At 37.6% G+C, this 13,697-nt stretch overlaps 1 protein-coding gene across 4 annotated transcripts in view; it reads left to right on the top strand.

Annotated features, from left to right (window-relative positions):
- ECT2 (epithelial cell transforming 2) overlaps positions 1-13,697 on the top strand; it is a 65,028-nt gene that overhangs the window by 7,483 nt on the left and 43,848 nt on the right. For 2 of the 4 annotated variants that reach the window (XM_043594886.1, XM_043594888.1), the window contains 8 exons: positions 752-934; positions 2,817-2,906; positions 3,751-3,858; positions 4,800-4,873; positions 7,097-7,227; positions 7,376-7,491; positions 8,862-8,924; positions 10,279-10,501. In XM_043594886.1, coding sequence (XP_043450821.1) covers positions 752-934; positions 2,817-2,906; positions 3,751-3,858; positions 4,800-4,873; positions 7,097-7,227; positions 7,376-7,491; positions 8,862-8,924; positions 10,279-10,501 — 988 coding nt within the window. The remainder of the gene's footprint in view (positions 1-751; positions 935-2,816; positions 2,907-3,750; positions 3,859-4,799; positions 4,874-7,096; positions 7,228-7,375; positions 7,492-8,861; positions 8,925-10,278; positions 10,502-13,697) is intronic. The other 2 variants (XM_043594887.1, XM_043594889.1) reach the window with 1 other exon arrangement.

Below are 13,697 nucleotides of genomic sequence, written 5' to 3'. Positions count from 1 at the left end.
CCGACGCGGGGCTCGAACTCACGGACCGCGAGATCGTGACCTGGCTGAAGTCGGATGCTTAACCGACTGCGCCACCCAGGCGCCCCTAATGTTTATTTTTGAGAGACAGTGTGAGCAGGGGAGGGGCAGAGAGAGAGAGAGAGAGAAAGACACAGAATCAGAAGAGGCTCCAGGCTCTGAGCTCTCAGCACAGAGCCTGATGTGGGGCTCGAACTCACAAGCCATGAGATCATGACCTGAGCCGAAGTTGGATGCTTAACTGACTGAGCCACCCAGGTGCCCCCCCCTTTTTGTAGATATTAAGTGCCATAGTATCTTATTTTTTGAAGGTAATTTATGTAGGAAGAACTATAAGTGTGGCATCATTTTCTTGGTGAGAATAAAAAGTAATAGTGGATGTATTTCTAATGCATCTTGTGTCAAAATGTATATACTTAAAAATCGTTTTAATTTTATGTGCATTGTAGGTGATTTATAATGACTACTAAGTCACATTAAAAGTTATGCCTTTATGATATTAATATTCAAAATTTAATGTCAATATGGATGGAGATATGTATATGTAAAAATACAAATAAGTAATGAAATAAGGCTGTTTATTATTAAGTATAACGCTCACTGTGTGATTTTACAGTTTACTACAAATATAAAAATAAAAATGTTGAACTGGTTTTTAGATTAGTTATTTGAATTAATTTTATAATCTATAAATAATTTTTTTTTCTAATAACCACCTGGAAAAAAAATCAAGGAAATTAAAGTACCCTTTGTAAAGATGGAATCAGTGGAAGAACTTGAAAGTTTGGATTCTCCAGAATTTGAAAATGTATTCATAGTCATGGATTTCCAGGATTCTGTTTTTAATGAGTTATACAAGACTGATCATAGAATTATTGGGCCACCAGTTATCTTAAACTGTGCCCAAAAAGGAGAGGTAAGAAAATACACATTTATCATGACTTTTCAAGGTTAAATTTTTATTAATGAATTTTCTGAAATTCATAAGCAGAAAAATCCTGTTAATTGTTGGGAGTATGTAATATTTAGAATAGGGATAGTAGTGGCTACTTTATTATAGTCCTTTAAATCTTTCTATTATAACTTGCAGGAGTGAAAATCTAAGACTTTTGAAAGTTAATAATAACAACTAGATATTTGTGTGTATATATACCAGCAATGTTTTGGGAAGAAATAATTTCTTAAACTTGGCTTCCAGAAACGTATACACGTACATAAACTTATTTTCTTTCATAGAACAGATACACATTTCCATTTTTATTAGTTACCCCATGGTTTAAAATTATTTTAGCTTTTTGTTTGTTTGTTTTATATTGGGTTGTAACTTTATTTATTTCAAGTAATCTTTATACCCAGCATGGGGCTTGAACTTCCTGCCCCAAGATCAAGTATCACATGCTCTTCCAACTGAGCCAGTCAGGCACCCAGCTTTTTGTTTTTGTTTTTGTTTTAAAGTTTACTTTTGGTGGGGGAGGGACAGAGAGAGGGAGAGAGAATCCCAAGCAGGGTCTGCGCTGTCAGAGCAGAGCCCTACATGGGGCTCGATTGTGCCACAACCATCAGATCATGACCTGCAAAATCAAGAGTCAGGTGGCTTAGTGGACTGAGCCACGCAGGTGCCCCACCCTCCTCCAGCCTTCACCACCGACTTTTTGTTTATAAATAACATTTCAGGCTAGAGTTGTAATAAAGTTAGTCCCTATTCTAATGGCACCGGGGGGCTCAGTTGGTTACTGACTCTTGATTTAGGCTCAGGTCTTGATCTCATGGTTCGTGAGATTGAGTCCCATGTTGGGCTCTGTGCTGACAGTGGGAAGTACTTGGGATTCTCTCTCTCCCTCTTTCTTTGCCCCTCGCCTGCTCACTCTAGCTCTCTTGTGCACTCTCTGTCTCTCTCTCTTTCAAAATAAATAAGCTTAAAAAAAAAAAGTGGTGCTTTCAAAAATCAAGACCAAAATTATGAAATAATCTTGTATAATGGTGGGAATTATATATTTATACATTTTTTTAAAATAATTTTTTTAACGTTTATTTAATTTTGAGAGAGAGAGACAGAGCACGAGTTGGGGGGGGGAGACACACACACACACACACACACACACACACACACACACACTGAGTCTGAAGCAGGCTCCCAGGCTCCGAACTGTCAGCACACAGCCCGACGTGGGGCTTGAACCCACGAACCATGAGATCATGACCTGAGCCGAGGTCAGACGCTCAAACTACTGAGCCACCCAGGTGCCTGATAACATATTTTTTTAAACCATTCTCTTTCTATTATACACACACACACACACACACACACACACATATATCTCCATTGGTTAAATTATTTACTATTTTCATTTTTTTAGCTCAAAAATTGGAACATTTGATTCAAATATATGTCATTTGCCTAGTGTTCATTATAAAATATCTTTGAACTATTTTAACTCTAATTGGAAATTTTTACAATAGTGGATGGAGTCTGAAATTTTTGCTAGTAGATAAGACTTTGAATATGTCAAGGTATATTTTAAAACTGGAGGTTTGCACGTAAATATATTTTAATTTGCCATTAGTAAAGTATTTAGATTATGTGTGTCAAATATGATTTTGGAATCCTGGGAAATGTTTTTATTGTAAAACTTGTAATTTTTTTTTTGTTTTGTATCAAAAAAATGCAAGAAATCTTTGGATTGACAAAGTTGATTTGGATTGACAAAGTGGAGGGGGAAATATATTTAGCTGGGGAAACATATGTTTTGTTCTCTACTATAAAGAAAGCTGACAGATTTAAAACTTGTATCCTTCAGCCTTTGCCATTCTCATGTCGTCCACTCTACTGTACAAGCATGATGAACCTAGTCCTGTGCTTTACTGGATTTAGGAAGAAAGAAGAACTAGTAAGTATTTTAAAACATTCTATTCAAGGAATATTTCTTCTAGCCTAATAAGTTTAAACTGACATTTTTTGTGGGTGGTTATATCATGGTTTTATTTAAAACATATTGAAGGACAAGTTTTAAATTTTGTGAAGAAACATTCTGAAGACCCTTGTAAAGAAACCTTTTGAATTTTTTTTTTTTTAACGTTGATTTATTTTTGAGAGAGACAGACAGAGCTTGAGTGGGGGAGTAACAGAGGGAGAGGGAGACACAGAATCTGAAGGAGGCTGCATGCTCTAGGCTCTGAGCTGTCAGCACAGAGCCCGACGCGGGGCTTGAACCCACGGACCGTGAGATCATGACCTGGGCCGAAGTCGGATGCCCAACCGACTGAGCCACCAGGCGCCCCAAGAAACATTTTGTTTAGGATGGCAGGCATATGAATGAACAGAAATACTTCATAACTATCATCTGTTCAAATTGTCATTTTGTTAAGTATTATATCAGCTACATTATTTGAAGTTTTTGTTTACAAATTGTAATTTATTTTTTTAATAACATTTACATTTTTTAAAAAAATGTTTATTTTTGAGAGAGAGAGAGAGACAGAGCATGAGCAGGGGAGGGAAAGAGAGAGAGGGAGACACAGAATTTGAAGCAGGCTCCAGGCTCTGAGCTGTCAGCAAAGGGCCGACACAGGGCTCAAACCCAGGAGCTGTGAAATCATGACCTGAGCTGAAGTCGGATGCTTAATTGACTGAGCCACTCAGGCGCCCCTACACATTGCAATTTCATGTTAAACATAATTTAAAATTTTTTCAAGTTAATCATAAAGTTAATGTTGCTTAATTTTTCTTTTGAGGTCAGATTGGTGACATTGGTTCATCACATGGGTGGAGTTATTCGAAAAGACTTTAATTCAAAAGTTACACATTTGGTGGCAAATTGTACACAAGGAGAAAAATTCAGGGTATGTAAACTTGGGTGTATTTCAATATAGCATTTTGGGGGGATGGATTTAAGCCTATCTGTTTCTCCCATTATTTATTGAGGGTCAGAAATTCAATTTTTGCTACATATGCATTTAGTAAAAATTTTAAATTGTAGGAGTGTGGTCCTTTTGATTTTAAGGAAGCAATGGAACCTCAGTTAGGTCTTGAAATAAGTAGGATTTGTGAATGAGTAGGATTGTGGAGGTTGGTAGATGGGTAACATTTCAGGCAAAGGTTGGTTGGTGAATGAGCATTGGTGAATTGAGAGTTGGGAAGTGTTGAGCAGATATTTCACTCTTGTCTAAATGGTCTAAATAAGAACAGAGCTATATTCTTATAAAATAGTTCTAAGATTTAACTAGTGAAAACTATAAAAGAATGGGAGAAGTTACTTCTATTAGAATTAAAATCTTTAAGTTTACACTTGAATATCTTAGGGAGAGTTTATCACGTTCCCACCCTCCATCAGTGTATTTATGTAACAAATGGTAATTTTGGGGTAATAACGAATTCTTGGGAGGTATACTTTTCAATTCATATCTTAGTTTTTAGTGACTTAATTAGATATTTTCCTCTGTTGTGTTGTCTTGGGGGTCAGTACTTCCAAAAGGAGGAAACCCAGAGAAAGGAAACACAGAGAAAGGAGAAATAGAAATGTAGTAAAATAAACTTAACTTCAGAGTTGTATTTATTTAAAATAAGGAAATGGTTTAGACATAATGGAACTTGTTCTAAATTATTTTAACCTAAGTTGTACAATTGAAAGACAATTTTTTGTTGATTTTTATTTACATTTTGTCATAAAGTAGATGAATAATCTAAAACTCTAAAAAAAAGTATGTATAAAATTGCTTAGAACTTCCATCAATGCAGTTATTTAGGGTGAAAATTTATCATAATTAATGCTCTATATTTTTAGATTGCTGTGAGTCTGGGCACTCCAATTATGAAGCCAGAATGGATTTATAAAGCTTGGGAAAGGCGGAATGAACAGTAAGTATTTAGAAATTCAGTAGTTTATTGTTAGAATTAAATATATTATTAAGGTAAACCTATGTGCCCCAAACCCTAAATTCATAGCTAGTATAGACAAAATGAATTCAGTCTTTGGGTGGCCTAAGGAATAAAGTCTAGGAGGAACATAGTTAAAAAAAAATTATAAAAAATTGAAAGACATCTGTGGTACCGTTTGACTTTACCTTGTAAAATAATTGTGATTATCATTAGCATTCTTTTTTTTTTCAATTTTTTTTTAAATGTTTTTTTATTTATTTTTGAGACAGAGAGATAGAACATGAGCAGGGGGAGGCAGAGAGAGAGGGAGACACAGAATCTGAAGCAGGCTCCAGGCTCTGAGCTGTCAGCACAGAGCCTGACGCGGGGCTCGAACTCACGGACTGTGAGATCATGACCTGAAGTGGAGTCGAATGATTAACTGACTGAGCCACCCAGGCACTCTGATTATCATTAGCATTCTTTTTTCCCCCCAAGATGTTATTTAAATTCAAGTTAGTTAACATATAGTGTATTATTGGTTTTAGGAGTAGAATTTAGTTATTTATCACTTAGGAGTATATAAAACCCAGTGCTCATCACGACAAGTGCCCTACTTAATGCCCAATATCGATTTAGTCCATCCCTGTACCCATCGCCCCTCCAGTAACCCTTTCTGTAGTTAAGAGTCTCTTATGGTTTGCCTCTGATTTTATCTTATTTTATTTTTCCTTCCCTTCCCCTATGTTCATCTGTTATGTTTCTTAAATTCCACATATGAGTGAAATCATATGGTATTTGTCTTTCTGTGACTGACTTATTTCACTTAGCATAATACACTCTAGTTCCATCCACGTTGTTGCAAATGGCAAGATTTCATTCTTTTTGGTGGGTAATATTCCATTTGACACTACATCTTTATCCATTCATCAGTTGATGGACATATGGGCTCTTTCCATAATTTGTCTATTGTTGATAGTGTTGCTATATGTTTACATTGGGGTGAATGTGCCCCTTCAAATCAGTTTTTTTGTATCCTTTGGATAAATACCTAGTAGTGCAATTCCTGGGTTGTAGTGTAGTTCTATCTTCAACTTTCTGAGGAAACTCCACACCCATTTTCCACAGTGGCTACACCAGTTTGGATTCCCGTCAACAGCTTACTAAGAAAGTTCGTCTTTCTCTGCATTTTTGCCAACATCTGTTGTTTCCTGAGTTGTTAATTTTAGCCATTCTGACAGGTGTGAGGTGGTATCCCATTGTGGTTTTGATTTGTATTTCCTTGGTGATGAGTGTGTCTGTTAGCCATGTCTTTGGAGAAGTGTCTATTCATGTCTTTTGCCCATTTCTTAACTGGAGTATTTATTTTTTGTGTGTTGAGTTTGATCAATTTTTTAAAATTTTTTAGTGTTTATTTTGAAGAGAGAGAGTGCGAGTGGGGGAAGGGGAGAGAGAGAGAGAGAGAGAGAGAGAGAGAGAGAGAGAGAGAATATGAAGCAGGCTCCAGGCTCTGAAACTGTCAGCATAGAGCTGGACATGGGGCTCGAACCCATGAACTGTGAGATCATGACTTGAGCTGAAGTTGGACGCTTAACCGACTAAGCCACCCAGGCGCCCTGATAAATTCTTTTTAGAGTTTGGATTCTAGCCCTTTATCAGATCTGTCATTTGTAAATATCTTCTCCCATTCTATAGATGGCCTTTTAGTTTTGTTGATTGTTCCCTTTGCTGTGCAGCTTTCTATGTTGATAAAGTCCTAATAATTCATTTTTGCTTTTGTTTCTCTTGATAATAGTTTCATGCATCTGGGTATTTAGATCATATTATGTTTTTTATGTTTATCTGGTAACATTCTAAGTGGTGATTGCACTTCATAACCATGTTAAGCTCTCTGACCTCGTAATTCCTTGCTATTCTACTTCATCATTATTTAACATTTCATGAAACCATAGTAAACCCCTGGAACACAGAAAACTTCATGTCCAAAGCAGTGAGTTGAATCTTGTAAAGACTACTCGTGATCAAATTTTGTCAGAAGTTACTCTGAGATGACTGAGAACACATCAATTTTTTTTTTTTTAACTGATGTTTTTATGAACATTTCAGGACCACATGTAAAATATTTTTGACATATGGATTACACTAAAACTTTAAGAATTAGTATAGATTTATAAATTCACATTTAAGTTAAGCTGGTTTTAGAACAGTATATTTTGTTTTTAGGGATTTCTGTGCATCAGTTGATGACTTCAGAAATGAATTTAAAGTTCCTCCATTTCAAGATTGCATTTTAAGTTTCCTGGGATTTTCAGATGAAGAAAAAACCAATATGGAAGAAATGACTGAGATGCAAGGTAGAATTTAGTATAATTTAAAAGTTATATTTTTGTATTTTCTTCCCCACTCTTGCTTAATTCCCTCCTGGTGAATATGCCTCTCTACAAATTCAGGTTTGGAGATAAATAGTTAAGCTTATTTATGCTTGTATGCATTTCTTTTTAGGAGGTAACTGTTTACCTGTTGGAGATGAAAGATGCACTCACCTTATAGTTGAAGAGAATATAGTAAAAGAACTTCCATTTGAACCTTCGAAGAAACTTTATGTTGTCAAGCAGGAGGCAAGTAATTGTAGAATAATTTTTTAATAGACTTTTATTTTAATTTTGTTATTTTAAGTAGGCTTCACATCAGTGTGGGGTTTGAACTCAGGACCCTGAGATTAAGAGTTGCATGCTCAACAACTGAGCCAGCTAGGTGCCCTAAGATGGGTTTTTGAAAGATACTACTAATAGTTTCTCTTTTCTTTTCCTTTTTTGTTTTTTTTTTTTTGTTTTTGGTTTTTTTTTTTTTTTAAATTTTTTTTTTTTTTCAACGTTTATTTATTTTTGGGACAGAGAGAGACAGAGCATGAACAGGGGAGGGGCAGAGAGAGAAGGAGACACAGAATCAGAAACAGGCTCCAGGCTCTGAACCATCAGCCCATAGCCTGACGCGGGGCTCGAACTCACGGACCGTGAGATCGTGACCTGGCTGAAGTCGGACGCTTAACCGACTGCGCCACCCAGGCGCCCCACCTTTTTTGTTTTTTAACGTTTATTTAGTTTTGAGAGATAGGCAGAGTGCAAGAGGGGGAGAGGTCGACAGAGGGAAGCACACAATCTGAAGGAGCCTCCATGCTTGGAGCTGCCAGCATAGAGCCTGATGCAGGTCTGAAACCCATGACCTGTGAGATCATGACATGAGCAGAAGTCAGTCGCTTAATCCACTGAGCCACCCAGGAGCCCCTTCTTCTTCTTTGTCGTCTTCTCTGTCTCTGTCTCTGTCTCCTCCTCCTCCGTCTCCTCCTCCGTCGTCTTCGTTGTCGTCTTTGCCTTCTTCACCTTCTTCGTCTCTTCCTCCTCCTCCTCCTCCTCCTCCTCCTCCTCCTCGTCCTCCTCATCCCCCTCCTCCTCCCCCTCCCCCCCCTCCTCCCCCTCCCCCCTTCTCCTCCATTTTATTTATTTTTGAGAGAGAGACAGACAGACTGAGTACTAGCAGGGGAGGGGCAGAGAGAGGGAGATACAGAATCCAAAGCAGGCTCCAGGCTCCAAGCTTGTCAGCACAGAGCACGATGCGGGGCTCAAATTCATGCACTGCAAGATTGTGACCTGAGTTGAAGTCAGATGCTTAACTGACTGAGCCATCCAGGCTCCCCTCTTTTTTTTTCTTTTTTTTTTTTGTTTAATGTTTATATATTCATTTGTTTTGAGAGAGTGAGAGAGCTCAAGCACGGGGAAAGAGAGAGAGAGAGAGAGAATTGCAAGCAGTCTCTGCACTGTTGGTGTGGAATCTGGCATGGGGCTCAATTTCACAAACTGTGAGATTATGACCTGAGCCGAAATCAAGAGCTGGATGCTTAACCCACTCAGCCACTCAGGTGCCTCACCTAATAGCTTTTCTGAGAAGGTAAAATCTTAATTAAAAAGTTTTTTTTTTGTCTCTCACCTAGTGGTTCTGGGGAAGCATTCAAATGGATGCCCGAGCTGGAGAAACTATGTATTTATATGAAAAGGTATGCTTTTTTTGTCCCTTAGTCATTTGCTCTGTGAATTTGGTGATATAAAGATAACACTTCTGTCTGAAAAGAGCATATAATTGGCATACCAGTCATCTTTTACGTCATGTTTAGGAGTTTCAGAATAATTGGATAATTGGATATTGAGTAATAGGCTGTGTAGCTTTAAGTAAAACTTCAATGCAGTAGATATTTTAATCTAATCTATGTCATTCTGTGCTACTTCTTAGTGATACCATTATGAACAATAACAATCCTATCTTTAGAAACTTAGAATCTTAAGGAAAAGATGGATATACAAACAGTTACAGTGTAGAATATGTGCTATAGTTGAGTAATTATTTTAACTAACCTCACTCTGAGAGACTCAGGAAGGACTGAAAAGAGCAAGTAAGTGTTTAGTCAACTTACTAAGTTAACCTTGTACAGACATTCAGGTTAGATAGCAGGTGGGAGATGGTGTTAAGCTTGAAAAAGCAAGTAGTTTAGTTTACTATGGCTTTAGAAAACTGTGGGAAAGGCCAACAAATATAGCTTATGATGTAGGCAGAATCAAGGAGTTTATAATATGTTAAAGAATTTGGGAAGTATTGGGAGCCATTGAATAATATTAAGGATTGGGAACTGGTGAAAAATATACTAGGTAAGGAGTATTGGGAGCCATTGAAGAATATTAAGGGGAGAGATGTCATTAAAAAAATGACTCTAATAGCAGATTGTAAGCCAGGAAAATGCAGCCTTCGTCCTAGATTGGTGAAAAGTGGTATCATTCACCAAAACATGAAGGGAAGATTTTCTTTATTTGGAGATTTAATTTGAATGGAATATTGAAGACAAGGTACAGATTTATTATGTTTCTATAAAATCTAAATAGGTGCTATATTGTCTTCTGACTCTTTTGTTCTCAAGGTTTTTAACGTAAAGTTTAAAATCTGTGCTTAAAATATCAAGAGAGAGCTTTTAAAGTCAAGTGTTATTTGGCAAATATTGGAGAGCAATATGTCCAGGCGCTGTGCTAAATGCTAAGGATACAGTGAACAAAATATGAATGGTCCCTGCCCTCCAGAGTTTATGGCCTAACGGGACTAGACAGTAAACAAGCTTACAGATGAATACGTAATGGTGATAGAGCTATGAAGAAACAGAATGAGGTGCTTGGGGTTAGGCAATTACAGTGGTCCCTTGACTATTATGTTTTATGAATCTTCTGAATTACCTGGCAGAGTGTATAGTTGTAAAATCATTGTGCAAAATCCAGGTTTTGTCAAACTTGTAAATACATTTTTCTTCTGTTCCTGTCTCAGTGTAGAACCAAGAAAGTAAAATAGAGCTTTTGTGCTTTTGATTGCAGGCTAATACTCCTGAGCTCAAGAAATCAGTGTCACTGCTTTCTCTAAATACCCCAAACAGCAATCGCAAAAGACGTCGTTTAAAAGAGACACTTGCTCAGCTTTCGAGAGAGACAGACATGTCACCTTTTCCTCCCCGTAAGCGCCCGTCAGCTGAACATTCGCTTTCTATAGGGTCACTCCTAGATATCTCCAACACACCAGAGTCTAGCATTAACTATGGAGGTAATTCACATTTTAAAAAATTGATGATTACAGTTTAGCAGAATGGAATAATTATTAGAGTATAGGTAAATCACTACTACAGTGAACATGAAAGGTTCTACCTTTTATTACTGTTGTTCTTGCTGAGGAGAAAAGGCACATAAAAATGCTTCCATGTAATGATTGCTTACTATATGCTAAGTGCTTTCTATATTTTATTTGTATATTACTGTAGAAAATGATAGAGCTGTTCAAAGAGCAAATTCTTAACTAGCAAAAAAAAGATCACAGAAGGTGTCACATGAATTATGGAGAAAATAGGTACAATTAAATCACTGTAGGGTAAGTTCGGTTTGTCTTAAATGATAGAAGAAAGCCAGCCCTATAATTAACTCTCCTCTCTTGGTCATCAGTTTTTCTCTCTATTTTTGGTTTTCAATCTGCACATAAATATGTTGTGTTTTTTACACTTAAGAAGCAATCAAAGCCTTCCCTTAACCCCATGACTCTCTTTACTATCTCATTTCTCTCTTTCCTTTTATAGGAGTACTCTTCAAAGAATTACCTTGATCTATTGTGTCACTTCCTTGCCTTTCATTGTCTTTTTAACCCATTCCAATTGAACTTAAGTCCCTACTGCATGAAATTGCTCTTACTGAGGAGACTGACCTTTTTTATGCAGTCAGCAACATTGAACACGTGAACAGCTATTTCTTCCCGGAGATAGTTTCCTCTTAGATTTTGTACGTCATTTCTTGTTCTCTTTTGCCTAACTTCTCCACCTCTAACTATTATTGAATGTTATTTCTGAGTCATTTCTTCTCTATTGTATTCTTCCTAAATTGGTCTCATTTTTAATTCCATGGCTTTAGAAACATTCATATGCTCTTGACTCCCTAATTTGTCATCTTCTCTGTCCAACTGCCTTCTTTTTTTTATTTATTTATTTTTTTTAACGTTTATTTATTTTTGAGACAGAGAGAGACAGAGCATGAACAGGGGAGGGGCAGAGAGAGAGGGAGACACAGAATTGGAAGCAGGCTCCAGGCTCTGAGCCATCAGCCCAGAGCCCGATGCGGGGCTTGAACTCACGGACCGCGAGATTGTGACCTGAGCTGAAGTCGGGCGCCCAACCGACTGAGCCACCCAGGCGCCCCCCAACTGCCTTCTTAATACCTATTCCTATTTGTCCATGCCTAATACACTTCTTAAACTTAATCAAATTAGAACTCTTGGTTTTGATTTTCTCTACCACTCTCAACTCTATTCCTTTGCCACCCTTCCTTTATCGGCCTTTTCTATAAAATGGATCTCTCTTAGACAATTATTTTTGTCTCCTAAATGGTCTCTCTCTATTCATTTTTGCCTTTTTATTTATTATTCATTATTATTATTATTTTGTTAATGTTTATTTTTGAGGGGGGGAGGAAGGGAGGGACAAAGCATGAGTGGGGGAGGGGCAGAGAGAGAGAGGGCAATACAGATCTGAAGCAGGCTCCAGTCTCTGAGCTGTCAGCACAGAGCCTGACATGGGGCTCGAACTCATGAACCACGAGATTGTGACCTGAGCCAAAGTCGGACATTTAACCAACTGGGCCACCCAGGTGCCCCCTTTCCTTTTCTTTCTTTCTTCCTTCCTTCCTTCCTTCCTTCCTTCCTTCCTTCCTTCCTTCCTTCCTTTCTAATTTTAAGTTTATTTATTTATTTATTTTGAGAGAGAGTCAGCACAGGTAGGGGAGGGACAGAGAGGGAGACAGAGAATCCCAAGCAGGCTCCACACCATCAGTATGGAGCCCGACATGGGGCTCGAATCCACAAAACTATGAGATCATGACCTGAGCCACAATCAAAAGTTGGACACTTGACCAACTGAGCCACCTGGGTGCCCCTTCTTTTTTTTAAAGTTAGTTTATTTATCTAAGTAATCTCTACACCTATCCTGGCCTCTAAACACACAACCCTGAGGTCAAGAGTTGTATGCTTTTCCGACTGAACCAGCCAGGCACCCCCAATTTTGTCTTTCTGCATGCAGCACTTAGGTTTCTAAAATACATATGCCACTTCTCTGCTAGAAGTCATACAGTGGCTTTTTATTACCGTAGCTTCCAAGTTCCTATGTGATCCTTCCTCACTTACCTCCAACCTCATAGGATACCATGCTCTCCTGTAATATTTTAAGTTTCCGTCACACTATCTTTGTTATTCTTCAGATATTCCCACTACATTCATACCTCAGGAACTTTATACTTGCCCTCTTTGCTTTAAAGAAATCTTGTTGGGTTTTCTACAAAGTTACATCCTTGTTTGAGTACTTCTCACCAACCCATTATGTGGTTGTTGTCTTTAGTAGTAGTTTTTACTGTTAGAAACTATATTTTTTGTTTATTTTATTTGCCTCACCAGAATGTAAGCTTTAAGAAAACAAGAACAGTGCCTCACTAAATATTCATGGAAGGAATTGAGTGTCAATTTAGGGTAGGCCCAGAAAACCAAGGTGGAGTTGAGAAGTAAGATGAGTAAGAATACAGATAACAGTATACAAATTCGTTTTTTAGGAATAGTGAAGAGATTAGTTGACTTGTAGTATGGAGGAGTAATAGTTAAATTAGAAAGGTTAGTTGGGGCCTAATATTAGAGGACTTTAAAATCAGACTGGCATGTCTGAACTGCATATTGTCATTAACGAGGAACTTAAGCTATTGAGCAGTAGAGTAATTGGTTGAGTAGGTAATTTGTAGTGAATTATTCTGAAAAATGATTCAAAGGAAGACAGTTTAGAGATCGCCAGACCATGAAGTAATCTATAGTGGCTTGGGCCATAAGGTGATAAGGTCCTGAGTCAGGGTTACTGACTGAACTGACTGAACTTACTGAAAGAAAAGTGGAGATATTGATGGAATGGAGTGACAGGAAGGGAATAAGGATGATGGCAAAGTATTAAAATAGGAGAAATGTTACCTTAGCAAACAGGAAGTCTATATTTTGGAGGAAGATAGTGCAGTTTTAGAGAATATCCAGGTAAAATTGAGGTACAAATGTCCAGTGGGTATTTGGAAAAATTGAACTTGGTGCTTGGGTAGAGGATTATGATTAGATACATATGTCTGAGAATTTACTGGTTCCATAATCATGATGGACATACTGGGCATGGGATGGTAAGAGCTGATCATAAAGGACTGAAGCTTGAATATGCAGTTGAAGGAACAGGAGAAGAAAA

This window comes from Prionailurus bengalensis, chromosome C2 (genome assembly GCF_016509475.1).
Source record: "Prionailurus bengalensis isolate Pbe53 chromosome C2, Fcat_Pben_1.1_paternal_pri, whole genome shotgun sequence".
NCBI lineage: Eukaryota > Metazoa > Chordata > Mammalia > Carnivora > Felidae > Prionailurus > Prionailurus bengalensis.
This window is presented reverse-complemented; position numbering and strand designations above follow the sequence as displayed.